The 17,865-nt window shown below is 39.4% G+C and overlaps 1 protein-coding gene across 1 annotated transcript; it reads right to left on the reverse strand.

Annotated features, from left to right (window-relative positions):
- Positions 1-4,265: 4,265 nt before the first annotated feature.
- pip5kl1 (phosphatidylinositol-4-phosphate 5-kinase-like 1) lies at positions 4,266-17,865 on the reverse strand. The gene is made up of 9 exons (XM_070851084.1): positions 17,851-17,865; positions 12,726-12,776; positions 12,454-12,608; positions 11,953-12,077; positions 8,236-8,270; positions 8,085-8,140; positions 7,848-7,960; positions 7,367-7,546; positions 4,266-4,516 (listed from the first exon to the last, which is right to left on the reverse strand). Exons 3-9 carry the CDS (start codon positions 12,597-12,599, stop codon positions 4,266-4,268), a joined length of 906 nt encoding a protein of 301 aa, XP_070707185.1. The 5' UTR covers positions 12,600-12,608; positions 12,726-12,776; positions 17,851-17,865.

Here is a 17,865-nt window from a genome sequence, read left to right on the forward strand (position 1 = left end):
GTGTGAGAACGTAAAATGGCTTATATGAAAGGCAAAGGCCTCTGGATTATGTGTATTGTATCAAAATAAGGTTTTGTATCATTCATTGAATTTTATCATTTAATTAGGACAGAAAGGTCAGATTTGGCTGAAAACTCCCCTTAAATGGAAAGAAACCTCGAACAGAACCAGGCTCAGAGGAGGCAGTGATTCATGAAGCCTAATATAATATCTGATGCTGCTCATATGGGGATTCTTGAATACTTAATTTTGAATCCCTGAATCATTGGGTCTCTCTCTTAATTAAAAAGTTTGGTCTAGACCTGCTCTTTATGTAAAGTGTCTTGAGATAACACTGTTATGAACTGGCACTATATAAATAAAGATTGATTGATGAATGGATGAATGAATGAATGAATGATTGAATCAATGAATGAAGCAAGCCAGAGAACCACAGCAGCAGGACCAGGACCAGGATCCACAGGAACCTGAGAGATGAGAAAAGCACAGAAAGGCTCCGGGGAAGATAGTAAGTTAGTAAAAGACATCAAAGAGACATGAAGCATAAGGATGAAGAGGAAGAGGAGGAGAGAGGAGCCCAGTGCATCATAGGAAGTTCCCCTTCAGTCTGAGCCTATAGCAGCATAACTAGGGGCTGGTCCAAGGCCTGAGCCAGCCAGCTCAGGTTTTTAGCCTACTCTTAAATATAGAGAGGGTGTCTGCCCCCAAACCCAAACTGGAGGGAGATTCCACAGGAGAGGAGCCTGATAGCTGAAAGCTCTGCCTCCTGCACTACTTTAGAGGACTTTAGGAACCACCAGTAAGCCTGCATTCTGGGAGTGCAGTGCTCTAGTGGGGTAGTATAGTACTATGAGTTCTTTAAGATGTGATGGACCCTGACCATTAAAAGCTTTGGAGGTGAGAAACTTTTAATCCTATTCTGGATTTGACTGGAAGCCAGTGAAGAGAAGCCAGTACAGGGGAAATATGATCTCTTCTCTTAGTTCTCATCAGTACACGAGCAGCAGCGTTCTGGACCAGCTGAAGAGTCTTTAAGGACTTATTGGGGCAGCCTGATAATAAGGAGTTGCAATAGTCCAACCTAGAAGTGACAAATTGCTGATTTTAGCAATATTACGTAGATGGAAAAAGGCAGTCCTGGAAATATGTTTTATGTGGGAGTGAAAGGACAAATCCTGATCAAAGATCAGATTCCTCACAGTGGAGCTGGAGGCCAAAGTAATGCCATTCAGAGTAGCTATATTGTTAGAAAATGTGTCTCTAAGGTGTTTAGGGCCAAGCAGAATATCTTATGTTTTGTCTGAGTTTAGCAGCAGAAAATTGCTGCTCATCTAGGACTGTGTGATGGTCAGTGATATCAAACGTAGCACTCAGATCTAACAATACAAGTACAGAGAGAAGCTGTAACCTTCACCAGTGCTGTCTCTGTGCTATGGTTCGCTCTTAAAACCTGACTGAAAATCCTCAAATAAACGATTGGTATTGTAGCCCGTCGAACCAGTAGTGTGGCTACCTTACTTGCCCTATGACCTCCTGGACTGTCCTGTGACAGAGGAAAAGGGGGGGGGGGGGGGGTTGCCACGAACCCAAGCTTTAACAGTGAACTGGCTGTGAATTCACCCTGAACTGACTTATCCAAAACAGGAAGCCATTGTATAAGAGTTCCGAAGGATAACATGATGAATGCTAAAAAGACTGATGAGTGACAATGATAAAGTGATGGAACCCAAAGCTTGCCTCTGGGTAGGTGTTGTGTAAAAGGCCTCACAGTGACGGCCACAAAGTTAACAAAGGGCTTCTATCGACATACACGTTCTGAACCCTCTATGAACCAGTGATTAGGACAGAAGGGTCCTGTCCGAGTGACCCCGTGGTCTCTCCTTCACTCGTGGACCCCGGAGGCCCAGGCCAGACTGATCAGGAAGAGGAGTGAGGGAAGTCTGTATAAACATTCTTCCATTTCTGCTATAAGTTTAAATGTGGTTAAAGAAACTGTCCAAAGTGCCCACAGATCAGTTAATGCTAATTAATCTGTTCTTTTGTCTAATGGTGTAACCCACATGTTCATGAATATCCAAGGATGACCAACTAACCAATTTCAACTTTTGAGGATGCTGCTTCAAATCCTGTGATAACACTGCAATTCACCAATGGGTGAAAAGACTCAGGAAGTCCATATAATTAATAATCTGTGTCTGTATGAGTATTAATATGACTGGGGGGAGTGGCTTCATCAAAACGTACTCTTCATGGCGCAGCCAGGTTTCAATAAGGCACAATAAATCAATATGATGGTCTGATATCAGATCATTTACTAATACAGCCTTGGATGGCAGAGATCTGATTATTTAAAAGTCCACATTTAATTATCCTTTCCTGTGTATACTGAAGATAACATACATTTAAGCCATTAAAGTGAGGAAATGTGCTATATTTTGATTATTTGGAAATAATAACTTGCACCATTGATGTAGTTTATATTCCTCATGAGTAGCAAGAATTTTCATGCTTTCATGCTTTTCTCATGGGTTGTATAGTCCTACTAGGAAATAAAATATGAGAGAATATGAAAAAGCCACATGCCGCACAGTATTGGCATCTTTCCCTTTTTTTACAGTGAGGTAAACATTAAGTACAAAAGGCACCTCCCTTGTTAGGGAATAAACACTGCGAATACATTTTGATACTGAACATTCAATGCCGGTCATCTCATCAGTGGATCTGCTGTCTGTGTGTGGTGGTGAAACACCAAACATGCACCAAGGGAAAAGAACACCAGACAGACAGCGTAGCTTCTACTTATCCTTTATCCATTAGGCAAAGGTTATAGCACATATGTTTAAGGCACAAGCATGTATTGTGTATAGATAGGTATTCTGTACAGCAAAGAAAGAGTTTTGTAAAGCTGCTGGCTTTACGGTAATAACGATATATTACAATTTCATTCTTTGTATTCAGACATTCACACATGAGCATAGATACTGGTCACTACAGCAAACATAACATTTGTAAATTAAGTTTTCGTTATTTTTCATCGTATTTCCAGGTTCAAAGTAATTTTTCAAGCTGAAGAGAAAGCACACGTATTTACAATTGCATTCAGTTATACTGTATTATCAACACACAAAAGGTTAATATCAAGAAAGTAAAGAGCTAAACTGGAGATTTCTGGCAGCAAAACACATTTTACCAGGAAATTGAGTTTCTAGCATATTGGAGACATTTCTGATTAACCTCTGATTCCGGCTTTCAAGTAGTACTTGCAAAGCTTCCATTTTATACATTCCATTGCACTTCAGCATTACAGGAGTTAAATGTTCTTCCTTGGGAACAGGGGCATTTACTGTGTAAGATTCACATAGAGAGTGCATAAATAAGAATAAGCTGATGTAGTGGTAAATAATAGATATTTCTTGAAGATGAATATCTCTATCATTATTATTGTTGTTGTTGTTGTTATTACTATTATAGAGCAAAGAGTTATGATGTCTCAGAATAGGCATGTTTTGAGGCCTTTCCCCCCCGCTGTATTTGGGAAACGAATGTGGCTGAAGGATACTGTCTATAGAATTATATTTGTGTCAAAATCCTGAGTGCACAATGCAACATTTTAAGCACAAAAGGTATTTTGCTCAAATATATATAGTAGGTGAATTATCATGCAATCATAACTTGAGCAAACAACAATCTGTTCTGTGCTCAACATGCTCATTAAATGTAATTGCATGCGTTTATTCACCACAACAATATACTATACAACAATATTCTCTTGTGTAGTTTCACTTATTTGGCCTCTTTCAAATTCACTGATCTATGCACTCACAGTGGCTTTCTTGCTATCTCAACATCCCTGCTACAGTACATGTGCTTTAAAGTTTGCCAGTACTTTCAGTTTGGAGAAGTGTTACATTGTGTGGCAATTTCAGCCAAATTGGTTGTTCTAAAGTGGGTTTAAATACCTTTAAATACCTTTGCGGTGTGTTTTGTTTATGCATTGTTTGTGTATGACAGTCATTGCATTAAGTGATAGTAATCTCAAAATATAATTTACTTGCCTGCAAAAAATATTTGTCTCTGCTCAAAATATATACAGTATACTTATAAATGAGATACAAATACAGCGCCATAGATGTCAGGCTTTTGTCATGAACATGTGGAAAGAACAGGATTGGAACCATGGAACGGATGTAGATAAACTTATCTTGTGTATGCATATTTTTGGACCATTTACTTGTTTGAACATGCTCTCAACCACACATCTACATCTACTTGGTATGGTCCTGTACCCAGCGACACAGTCTGAGGCAGTAAGTCTGTGGACTGACGGTAGAGAAGGACCGACCTGGATGTCTCAGCCTCTTCCACAAATGCTCCAGCCTTTTCCTAAAACTGTAAACTGTGAAAATGTCAATGATGCCAATGAAGTAGCGCTGCTCAGGCCCATCAATGACATGCAAAGGATTCTTTAAGTTGGGCAGCAAGCGTCGGTTTTGGGCCCTGAAGTCTTGAAACTCAGCTGCATCACTGGCTGGCCCTACATGCTCTGGGCATGTTTGAAGAATGCCACCACTTAATGCATTCAGTGCTTGTGATTGCTTGAAATAGCTGCCATCTATTTCAGACAAAGGTAAGGAGGAGTAATCTTCTGGGACAGCCCCAGGGACAGCAGCTGTGCCTGTGTGGATAGGGCTGGAACCTGGATGCACAGATCTAAAATGATAAAGTTGCAGGGAGGAGAAAAGGTATGAGTCACTGCAATTATGTATTGCGTTGTAAAGGATTCTGAAGTGTAAACATTCAGATATCAACAATGGACAATGGACATTTGACATAACTTTGATAGAAATAAAAGGTGCCCACTCCATTGGAGACAATGGCTCAGCTAATGTATTACAGTTGTTGTGCTTCACTATACGGTGAATAGCACATGGTGAAGACCGCATGTTTCTTTGTCTGTGGAACTACGGACTCCATTCCCCATTGTCCCCCAGTTTCACAGATAGGTGTGAAATCACCCCTGCACCCAGCTCCACAGTCACCATTGGCCAAAATGGCACACATGATTTTACGACCTCAGGCCAACAAAACCAATTTACTCCCACTGAACTCTCTCTTTCCCATTGTTTCTCCTGGAGGAGAGACGTCTGTCCTGAGGAGGAGAGACGTCTGTCCTGAGGAGGACAGACCAGCTCTCTTCCCCATTGTCTCCACTGGAGGAGAGACGTCTGTCCTGAGGAGGACAGACCAGCTCTTTTTCCTGGACCTCTCCTCACAAGAGCAGGCCACCTCCTTCATGGTAGCAACACAAGGTCCTGCCTGAACTAAACAGACCAGCGCCAGCAGGTAAGACCCGGAGTCTGCCAGCTGATAACCAACAACACTACACCAGCAAGTTAGCACAGAGCTGCTAACTAACAGGAACAAAGGAGCGACCGGATTCCTCAATCCTGCAACCACACAGCAGCGGACAAGAACCACACCTTTCCTCCAGCAACAGGCTGAGAAAGCAGCATCCTCAAGGACACTTCTTCTCCCCTTTAAGGACTGGTAACAAACTCTAACTGGGCATAATTAGCATAGCATTACTGCATACATGGTTTACCCCTGTTAATGTATTGATTTGCTTTAATGTACAGTGAGTTTGATTATTGTGATGTGTTGTAGTTACTGTGCAGCCATTGAGTTTAGTTGATGTTAGTTGTTCACACAGACACAGAATTTACACACAACTAACAATCTTTTCTTAACCTGGCACCTTTATCTCTCTCTCTCTCACACACACACACACACACACACACACACAGTTTTCAAGAGGCCACTGAGGGACAAAGCTAAGCTAACAGCACTTAGCTTCCTTTGTCTCCTGTGCCCTACAACCCAGGAGTCTGGCCATCACCATTTGGGCTCTCTCCCCCACCTTTGTGGGCCCATCTCACATTCCTCAGCCTTATTACACACACACACACACACACACACACACACACACACACACTCTTCCTATTATTTGTTAGTTTAGTCATAGAGACTTAGTTAGATTGTTTGATTGTAAATGTTTTAATACCTGCTGTCTTCTTTAATGTTGTACAAGGGTGAACACTGCCAACCTCTACACTGCCAAGAACTCCAAAATCCTTCAGCTAGCTATCAATGTGGTAATTTTGGTAGTAATTATTAAATTAATTATAAAACATAATTCCAAATTGATAGTTTAGTATTTTTATGAGACTAAATCAATTAAAACGGTTATCCTTTCCTCGTTTTTGGTGGTGGTGCCCCAATCCACCATTTGCACTTAACTTTAGTAAAACTGAGGCTGATGGAAATGCCACTGGTGTTGCAGGTACTTGGATATAAATCAGTATTGGATGAACATAATTGTGATGCAATGATGACACTAGAGGTTGACCAAAGTGATCAGAATTCATCATAAGTGAAACAATTTAATGGCATATTGGAAATTGTTGTTGAGATATTTCAAAAAAAGCCAAAAATGTCAACCTCCTTGTGGTCCCAGTCAGTAGAATCCATCCTCTGTGGGCCACTCATGTTCGCACCCAATTTCATAACAATCTGCCCCAAAGTGGTGGACTGATGAACAACATTTGCCGCACCTGGAGCAGAGTAGCTAGAATGGCTAACATTAGGCAATTGTACTTTGTTCTTTGTGTCATTTATCTAATTTCACTATACTTAACAAATTTCAGAGGAGCACCAGGAATATTGAATGTACCACCTCCCCCTGTAATGTTAATCCTGTCTGAATGCACCTTCAGTTGTTGCTTTCTATGTAAGTATTAATTAATCATCAATGTAGCTGTCAATAACTTTCCTACTTTGTTATGCAATGCTCAGGTAGGCAGTGTATTCCCAGCCTGGCATCCATGTTAATGGGTTAGCGCAGACAAACAGCCCGCAGAAGCAGAGCAGCTCACGTGAGTGTCACATGCTCATTTAGAGATTCTGAGTCTTGCCTATTTTTTCCGTGGCATACGTGTGGTTCGCAGCAGAAACGCAGTGAAACTGTAATGTTTTCACATCAAACCAGCAAGATTACAACTTTTTAATAGTTTTATGGTCCACATCTGTAGAATATGTCAAATACATGGCAAAAACAAATGTATATATTTTTTAAACAAACACTTCCTGTCTCCCTTTCAAAGTAAAAGCCCTGTAGCATTTCTTCAGACAGAATCCCTTCATTTATTGTTATTATTATCTGTTTACGTGACATTTATAATGAAATTAAGTGAAATATTCAATTATTTATAACCATTATCAAAGGCAAACTGAGTATGGAAAGATAGGCAGGCTGGCAGATGATGTGTGCTATAGTACTGTATGCTGTATACTGTAATGTCAGGAAAACAACTGAAAGGCACTGACTTTTTAGTTCTCATGATGAGAGTAGCAAAAGACAGACTCTGGTGGCGTTCATCATGATGTAAGGGCTGATGGGCCAGGAGGAGACTGTAGTCCAACACATTGAGCCTCTGGAGAAAGTGAGTGTCGATCTCTACCTGTTGCAGTAGCCAAGGACGCTGCCGGTCTACACACATACACATAACATTACAAAAAACAGCAATCATGTACAGTATGATTAATTACTGAATAGTACTACTGGTATTTACATGCACCATTGGCATTTGACTTTTATTTGAATTAGGTTTATTTGTTTATCTGTTTGTACATCTAATTCATGTTCACTTCACAGAGAGGAATGCATTTGCACTGTATTAGAAACAATATGCTGGTTAACCTGTAAGGGGTTTTATTAAGCTACCTTTACCACTATTACACAGCTGTATGTGACTCACAGCAAACATAAACATCACAGTCTGTTTCCTTACCCAGAGTGATGTACTGCCCTTCAAAGTTGAGGTCTTTGAGAACCACAATAATCTGGCTTCCGTCTGGTGCAGGTTCTGTCCAACGACTCACCTCACAGCCCTTGATGTCATACCTGGCAAAGCAAAAAACAAATCAAACTGCACACAGAGGCTGCACTTCTTGTCTCTGCGTTGTTAATACCTCACTTACATCACTGCTTTATATTTATGGGGGACAAAAAAAGAAAGAAAACTTACCTGGCACTGATTCTATCATCTGGATAAAACACACTTTGCATAACAATAAAGTATTTCTGCAAGAAGTGAATAAAGGAAATGTGATTTTTAATCATTTGTATCATTCTAAAATATAAGGTCACATAGAACAGTGATAAACTTTGATCTGTACCTTCTGTCTATGAGGGATTTTGATCCTGTGAACACCTAGAAAAAAAAGGGAAAATACTCAGCCCAGTGTAACATATTATCTGACACCTTTCCATCTTATAACTTTGTCATGGCAGGCATGTTAGCAGTAGACAGAGTAACATTAGCATTCATTGTAGCCATGTTTCTAGCCACTCAATGAACTGAAGTCCAACATTTACTTTAGTAGTTTAGTTTTGGTCTCCAACTCTTTTGTTGAAATAAGAGTGAGTGTTAATCAAAATACTAAGTGTGTGGTAACATTAGGTCAATAAAAAGCTGTGTAGAGCTGAAGGGAGCAGCAGAGTCCGGTGACAGGTGACTGTGGGTTTATCACTACATGACTCTTGTCATCATCTTTTGACTCAGTGTTAGTATATAAGTGCAGTCAAATGCATTTTAAATGAGAAATGTGTTCATCAATCAATATGTATCATTTTGATCTGGGTGTTCCAAATGAGGTGGGTGAGTGCTACAATCAAGACCTTTAGATTCTGTTGTTACAGCGCACCTTAACATTTGAAACTGATTTTCTTTTTCCTACACAGCCATTGGTTTCTATTTATTTAAGTATGCAACTAATTCAATTTGAGAATTCAGATGATAAACAATAATCAAACATGAACAATAGTGGAAAGTAACAAATTAAATTTACGCAAGTACTGAGGTACTTAGACTCTACTTGAGTATCTCCATTTTATGCTAATTTATACTTCTATATACTACTATTTGACACCACTATATTAATGTTACAGTTTCATTGCAGTTAATACTTAATTGTAGATAGAAAACATGATAAATTTAGAAAACAGAGATTGATTCTGAACCATTTTGGCTTATGGCCGCTTAAAAACTATTCACATTTGAGATGTCTAGAAGTTGTTGTAACAGCTGGTATCATTTAAAAAAAAATCAAGGGTCCAGTATTTCACAAAATTATAGATATGAAAACAGATTTGTGTGAATCTTCCCTGGAGCCTTTTTGTGCTTTTCTCATCCCTCAGGTTCCTGTGGATCCTGGTCCTGGTTCTCCTGCTGTGGTTCTCTGGCTTCCATGTTATTATTATTCATATATTAACTATTGTCATGTTATTTACTGTTACCATATTGCTTATTATTAGTCATATTATCAGTACTATAATTGCTGTTATTATTTTGGTTGCTGTTTGTTTGTGCATCTCTCTTAATTAAAGAGCTTGGTCCAGACCTGCTCTTATGGAAAGCGTTGAGATAATGTTGTTATGAATTGGCGCTATATAAGTAAAGATAGATAGATCTTGACTCAACTTGGTAACAGGAAACGGTATATAGTATCAAATTGAGTTTTTTCCACTGCAGACAGTAACCATTCATTGTGGCTGGATTCTTAGCCAATCATCATAGCAACTGCACTTGAAACTGCCACAACGTCATCTTTCACATGACAAAATACACAAAAACAATATCAAAGGCATGGTGTTCTTGATTGTCTTTTCTGAGTCTCGGTGAATAAAAACTTGCTTGGCTATTTAAGAATTCCAGGTTTGTGAAGGATGTCCTGTGTCACACAAATGACAATTCTAGTGACATCTCTGACCAATCAGCGACCAATCATAATGTTTCACCAACAAATTAATACTTAACTAGTCAGAAAACACTTGAACATATATAAGTATGATAATGACTACCTAAAATGACAGAAACCATCTTTGGGAAAAAAATTATTTGATGGGTACTTTTTTGATTTTTTATTTTAGACCATCTCTGCCCCCTTCACACCTCTCCTGTGGACTCTTCTCTCCTCCTCTCCCCTCAGTGACTACCTCCTCCTCTCTCAGTACACCCAAAACTTCAGAGGACAACCCCTTCTCACCCTCCACCTCACTCCTACCAAACATCTACATGACTCTGGATGGCTTTACATAGCAAACCCCCTCCCCCTCACTGCCAGACATTCATTACATCCACAACCCTCTGTGGGGAGCACGCTTATCCCAACCAGGTGGAAAAGGAGTTCTCCAGAATCAGTCTGGAATGTCAGTTCCAGGGTTCTGAAAGTGTGTTGGGCAGCTTGCAGGAGTATTCCAGCACCTCTTCAATTTCCTTGAGGTAGAAGATACCCAATTTATGGGAGACTTCCTATATGGCTTCAGTGCCAAAGAAAGGACATCACAGCATCCTCGCAAGTTACATGCCACATGTCATGAGGACCTTTGAGAGGTTGGCCCTGAGGCTGTTAACTGCTTTCATGGACCTGCTGCAATTTGCTTACCAGTCATACATCGGAGTGGAGGATGTCATTATCTTCCTGATGTATAGGGCCCTCTCACACTTAGAGAGAGGGAGAAGCAGGGAAGCACTGCAAGAGCCATGTTGTTTGACTTCTCCTGAGCCTTGAACACCATCCAGCCTGTCCTCTAAGGCTTAGAGGGCAGGGCTGGATGGGAAGGGATAGGCTTCTGGCAATGCAACTGCACCCTGACACTACATCCTGGATCATGGAATACCACAGTGAGTGGATAGCTATGTCTCTGAGGTCGCACCTCAAGGAACTATACTGGGAAAATTCCTCCTCACTACTTACACATTTCATCTCTTCCTTTCTGCTTCCTCTAAAGTCTTCCAACAAATCTACTATTGTTGGTTGCATCAATGATGATGCTGAGAGAGAGAGCTTCATCACATGGTGCAACAAATCACCTGTTCATCTCAATATCAGCAAGACCAAAGATCTGGTAGTGGACTAACAGTGGGGAGGGAAGCCTCCTCTAATGTCCAGGGAGATGAAGTAACATCAGGTCTCATGGACAGCTCATACAATACCAGCACCCTCTTCAGGAAGGACAGCGCAGACTATTCTTCCTGAGGAGACTAAGATCCTTCAGTGTGTGTAACAAGCTCTTGAAAATCTCCCACCAGTCTTTAAAAGCCAGTGCACCGTTCTTTGCTGTGGTATGCCACTTACTATGTCTGGAATAAACACTAGCAAGGTCAGCAGAATGAACAAGCAAGGACAGCTCTGTGGTCAGGCTGGAGCTGGACAGTCTGGAGTCTGGTGGTGGAGAGGAGGATCAAGGACAAGATCAAGGCCATCCTACATAACCTCAATATGTAGATTGTATGAGCAGCTGTGGTAGATGGGAAATTCATTAAGCAACCAGATCATCCCATCCAGGTGGAAAGCGGAGTGCTTCTACCTTCCACAATCAGGGTGCTCAAGAGTAGTGGAGACCAAAGACTAAACACTACACAACACAAAGACACATTGGAGACACTCAGGCCACTCTCCCATTCTCCATTGTCTCTCTGTTATTCTGTAATCTTTGCCATATTTGTTAACATATTTTGTTACATATTATGATATACTATACCATATTATAGTTCATTTTATTATGTTATATTGTGGTACAATACTATGTATTATGTTATTACATGCAATTATTTAGAAGTCAACCAGAATCAAACATGAAGATTAAAATTGGATAAAGAAATACCATTTATGTTAAGCTTTTTTAAGAAAACTTAAAACAGGTGGTCATTTTTTTGTCTTTAATATTTCTGTCTTTTGTCTTAACATTATGATATTTTAAGTATGTGTGTATACAATATTATATATTGCGTATTATATTCTTATATTTCACCTTATAGTATAGAAGTCTCATATTTCATGTAATATGTTACTATGTGCATACGAAAGTGTGTCTGTGTGTGATGTGTGTACCTAGGAATTTGACCAGCAGTGAATGGGGGTATTTCCTCAGATGTTCCATGTAGATCTTCAGGTTGGCCAGAAGAAACTTGACCTCCCTTTTGTTCTGGGTCTTCAAAAAGAAGCGTTTATCGTTTCTAGAAGTTCAAAAGCAGAGATTAAGTAGATCTCTACCCTGTCAGTAATACAACAACCTAAACTGTGACCTTTTCATAGTGACAAGTTGTTATTTTTATTCAATATTTTGTTCAATATCTAACTTGTTTTCTTAAACTGCAGGATATGAGAAGTAGCTTTTGCACACTAAGTACACCTCTGTCATTGTGCATGTATAAGTTGACAAGTTATTTTTGAGCAAGGTGTTAGGTTTAAGGCTAAGATTACAGTTGGGGTTAGGTTTAGAGTTATGATCATAGATTTAGGGCTTGAGGTTAGGCAAATAGGAGCTCAGTCCAAAACGTTTTGTTTATTTCTTTTGAAAAAGTGGAACAATCGTGTATGTGAGAGACTCACGTCAGGAAGAAGTCGGCCTTGCTCTTGGAGTTGCTGATGAACTGGAGGTAGCAGTTTTCTGAGCAGAGTGACTGCTGATACTCATTTTCTGTTATTCCTAAAGCGCCACGCAGGCTGGCAAACACTGGGCCTGCAAACGTCTCCATAGTAAAATCCTATAGAAACACACACACACACGAATGCATACTCAACTAATTATATAAGTGGAGGCATTTAACACAATAATCAATTTAAGTTCTGTTAGTTTTTGAGACAAAGACACACCCACTTACCTTATGAATATGAGTGACCTGTAATCTGAAATCATCATCTGACAGTTCATTCTACAGTGGGAGAAAGATAAGGTGTCACCGTTAGGGGCTAAGTACTAAATAATACTACCATTAAATTCTATATGCTGTATATTTCACACATAAATGCATTGTTTAGATAAATATATGCAGTGTATGATACTATTATATATACAGTATGTGCTCATATAATACTCAGTGTTTTATCATGCATTAAAATACCATTATTTGTTCAGTCCATTAAGTCTTCAATCTACACACAAGCCATACATACATACATTTTTAAATATTATGAAGCTGAACAGAAATATACTAGAAATATACAGAAACTCATATATGTACTGAGCAGACACACTTGAACTGGACTGGGCTTGATTTTGGGAGTCCACACCTGATTTAAATTACTAGATAGAACTACTATAGAGCATCTACACTATATATCAACTAAACTATGTAGACATTGTCTCTAATTAGTGGGTTTGACTGCCTCAGTGACACTTATTGCTAACATGTACGTACATCAAGACTAAGAGGGATAATTGGCCCTTTACTGCTACTACTAGATAGGCAAATTGCATTTCTTTTGTTGAGGACCACACCAAGTTTTTTTTGTTGTTTAGTCTAATACAAGAAGTCAATTTGAAAAAGTTCCCTGCTGGATCTCCCCCCCAGTCAAATGTACTGTTAAGCCCCCCACAGGGGCCCAACAGGAAGGCTAAAAAACAAATGCGAAGTGCAAGTTAATTGTCCTTACAGTGTCATATCCAGAACCAGATAAATGACAAAATACAACAACAAGAAATAATAAAGAAGAGGTTTGGATGCAGTCTGCATCGTGTCTGCAATCTCAGCACTGATCAGCGCAGTGTGTGTGTGTGTGCATTTTTCTATCCTTAATGGGACTGTTTCCGGTTAAAAAAATTCCCAGCAGCATGATCCTGAATAATCAATATTGAATAAAGGGTCTGACAGTTTAGTCTAACACAGTAAATATTTAAAATATGTGAAGTGAAGGGGTAAAAATATGTCTACAACCATTGTATATTCTACATAAAAGGTGTGTGTGTGTGTGTGTGTGTGTGTGTGTGTTTTTGGGACTGTGCAGATACAACAGACAGGATAGTCATGCATGAGCCTGCTGAGTCAGCAGAGTGTGTTTGGCTGGGATTAGGGTGAAGCAGCAACACTGTGTGTTGAACTGCCCTGTGACTGTTGTGACATTCAGCAGCGGCAGGGTGGACACTGCATACCACTCTCTGGTTTAAGGCCTTGTTCAGAAGGGAATTCCCCCTTTCAGCTGTGGCATTTGCAAATTTTCACATGAAGGAGGAAAACAACTGCTGCATTTAGCAAATGGCGGTCTTTTTAGCTGACACTATTTCAGATATTAGTGCATGGATGTTACAAATCATTTTACATCTCAACCAGGATAATTTTTAGTCAAGCATTAGTTAAGAATTAGTTAGATTTTAAGGCTCAGAGCAAAACTGGCAACAAAACTAAACTCTTTATGACAACCTGGGGTTGACTTGAACTCTGAACTTAACTTTGGGGGGAATGCTACCTAGTCTGCTTTTCATAATATGAAAGACATTAGTCAAATAGTAATCCTTTTTCACTCTGAGTGACACAGAGACGCTAATGCATAGTTTTATATCCAGCAGGCTTGACTTCCTCTATCTGGGCTACACAAAAAAGTAGTAAAATTACATTTGATTCAGAACTCAGCTCTGCTCAAGTGCTGACTAGGAACAAAAGAAGACAATACACTACATCCATTAAAATGCCCTTGTATTAATTGCCTGCCATTTCCAGTATTGATTTCAAATTCCTAATAGTCTTTAAAGCACTTGATCCACGTCTTGCACCAGCCTATTTCTCTGACATGCTTGCAATATGTGGCAGCCGCCAGCATGGCTTTTCAGGTCCTCTGGCAAGAGTCCTTTGATGAGGCTGATGAGGATCTGAGAGGAGCATTAGCGAAATAAATTGTTGCTCTTCTTCATCTCAGGGTGTGTGCTTTGTACTGGGTAGCTACTGAACAACTGTGACTCACTCGTTCTTTGGCTCAGGGGGTGAGTACAGAACAAATGATCCAGCTTAAGTTCTGACTCAGAGAGTGTCTAAATGTCACAGGTTAACAAGGCTCTAATGCACAACTACACCTCCTCACCAAGAAAAAAAGCAATGAAAAAATGTATTCTTTATATATTTTATTTCCTTGGGGCACTAATTACAAAAATCTATGTTTTTTTTATGAACAGACCCCACATTTTTTGAAATACTGGCCTCTACCAAACGGTTGAGATGTCGTAAGTAAAACATGTTTTCAGTAAGATATAGTGAGTCAAAATGTGCTCTACCATATGGTTGAGCAGAAGGTTAAAGGGTTAAAACTTGTTCTTTTGTGGCTGTGGCTGCCATTCCCACTCTAGATTCAAACTGCCATTCCACAAATGAGGGATTTACAGGAAATGATGCAGCAGTTTTATTGTTTGTAATTGAATCTTATCGATATTAGCAGAATAGTTTTTTTGTATTATAATAATAATATATATAATAATTACATATATTTGTGTGTGTGTGTATGTGTGCGCGTGTGTGTGAGTATTGTATAAATACAGCAGCAAGCTTTGGGATGAACTTTGCATGCCCTCGTAACTTTTCATAACTATAGTTTCACATCAGCATTTTTTGCCGAGAGGAAATTAAAACCTACCCCCAAGTCTCTTTGGTGGCATTTCTTTTTTAGACTTGCTGTTGGAAGGTTTGTAACCCACTTCCACTCCCCATTCACATGAATGTGCAACTGGAGTGTAAGTGGATAAGGAGAGGTGGCTTAAGAAAATATTGTGCAAATGAAAAACGATAGCTATAATTCATATTCCAAATTGACACCCACATGGCTGGTTCAACTGCCTTGAAATTTGCCACACACATCCAGCATAATATGCTCCACAAATCCTGATAGTATCATAATAATATGACATATATGTCAAACTCACGGCCCGCGGGCCACATCCGGCCCACGATACAATTATATACGGCCCGCGAGATAATTTTATGTGTCTATTAAGAATGGCCTGTCGGTAAACAGCACTCCCACCTCTCATACTACAAGTCCCACAATGCACTGAACAGCTGCCGCGCTAGTCAGGACCCGTGCAGCAGCCCCTCCTCCCGCAGGTATAATGACACACCGATCATCGGATCAATGCCTCGCTCAGCGCTGTTATAGCGACACTCATGGCGTGTTTCCACTAGTACCTACTCAGCTCTACTCTGAGTAGGTACGGAGTAGGTACTAGTGGAAACGCGCCATTAAGCTAGCCCCCCCAAAATAAATGGCTAAACGAAAAGTGGACTTTGAAAACTGAGACTTTCAAAGCAGGTGGGGGGCAGAGTTTTACCTGTTTGACTGTCGGAGGTAAACCTGTGTGTCTTATTTGTGGAGCTGATAATGGCCATAATTAAAGAATATAAATATAAGACGACATTATGAGACAAAATATCAGGATAGTATAAAAAGAAAAAAATTATTTAAAATTCTGTTTATTTTATTGAGGAAAAGTTGTTGAAGTTTGGCTGTTTACATTCATATTTCTTGATAAAATATATATTATTATAATATTATATTATATACTATAATAAAAGAGTCACTTTTAGAGTCTTCACTAAATGTTGAGCCTGTTTGGCCCGCGACTTAGACCGTGTCATTTACTCTTGATGCAAGATGCACTACAGATGCACCCGGTGAGATTTACCTGAAAAGGGGACATTTTTATATACAACAACCAATAAATAAAGATTATTATAAAGCATTGCTGCATTTTCTCCATGTGTATAGCTAATTTATGTAGCTGTGAGAATGTTTGGACTATTAATTCAGTAGTTCAATATCTTAAATGAAGGTATTGTATGATTTATCAATGACATTGCCTTTACATAAATTTTCTATGTAGGCTAAAATCTGTCCAATCTTTCTTTGATTCTCTTCTCAGTTATAACAGTGGAATCACACACTTATTCTCACACTTATTGCCCATTCAGTGGGCAAGTAATAAAGTGGAATTTATGTGCAAAGTATCTGTTTGTCTCTGGCCACACATGAATACAAATGAATAATTATTCACACTGAGTCACAGTTCTGGTAAATGTATTGGTTAACCTTAGTAAGTGGACAACTGAGGTGAAGCATATATTTAGTCATATATAGATTCATCTTTTAGGATGTTAATATTTCTATTACTTCCTGTCTATCATTTGAAGGCTGCTGGAAACTGTCCAACTTGATAGTTTTTTGTGGACACCCCCTGCTGCCTGATCTCATCCACTTTCCAAATGAGCCTAATGAAACAAGTGATCGCACCATCTTGAAAGGGTGGGGTTCCAACAGTGTTTTGAATCTTGTATCAAAATAACTTATGATATATTTTTGCCCATCTCTGACAACAGCTTTAGAGAGCATCCCTCATATTAATGAAAGTTATATGTTCAAATGACGTTTTATAAATGTTTTTATGAAGGCTAAGATAAACTGATCTTGGTGGCTGTGGCTCAGAGCTAGAGTGGGTCGTCCACCAACCGAAATCTGAGGTTCGATCACCAGCTCCTGCAGTCTGCATGTCGAAGTGTTCTTGGGCAAGACACTGAACCCCAAACCACCCCTGAAGCACAGCTTCAGTCTGTGAATGCATGTGAATGATTAGTTTCCTCCTGATGGCAGGGTTGGCAACCTCCTGTCAGTGCATGAATGGATGAATGTCAATGTAATGTTTAAGCATGTAAGTGGTCGAAGGGGACAGAAATCTCCTATTCCAGTGCAGTCCATTTACCATCAGTATCATTATTCATGGTTATCCTGTTTGTTTTTGTGTGTGTATACTTGTTTTTCATATGAGTGAACTACTGGCTTGAAGCATTTTCAAGCATTTATGTATTTAATTTGGCTATATTCATTTGGAAACTTACATGGTGTTTTAATGCACAGAGTAATATACCCTTACTTTAGAGTAAGATTGAATCTTTCATTTGAATACTTAATTGGTAGATTTTGAATATTTCGTATATGCATATGTTTAGATGATGATGTCTGATCCATACTCACTGAAGGTGGGTTGTC

Source organism: Pempheris klunzingeri, chromosome 19 (assembly GCF_042242105.1).
Source record: "Pempheris klunzingeri isolate RE-2024b chromosome 19, fPemKlu1.hap1, whole genome shotgun sequence".
Lineage (NCBI taxonomy): Eukaryota > Metazoa > Chordata > Actinopteri > Acropomatiformes > Pempheridae > Pempheris > Pempheris klunzingeri.

Bases quoted from the DNA above. Each gene is read 5' to 3' on its own strand.
- pip5kl1 (XM_070851084.1), bottom strand. From the start codon at position 12,599: ATGGAGACGTTTGCAGGCCCAGTGTTTGCCAGCCTGCGTGGCGCTTTA. The intron at 7,961-8,084 runs GTAAGTTTTCTT...TTGCTTTGCCAG, and splicing joins GATGATAGAATCAGTGCCAG to GTATGACATCAAGGGCTGTG. The intron at 4,517-7,366 runs GTTTTCCTGACA...CCAGTGATGCAG, and splicing joins AAAGTCAGTGCCTTTCAGTT to CTGAGTTTCAAGACTTCAGG.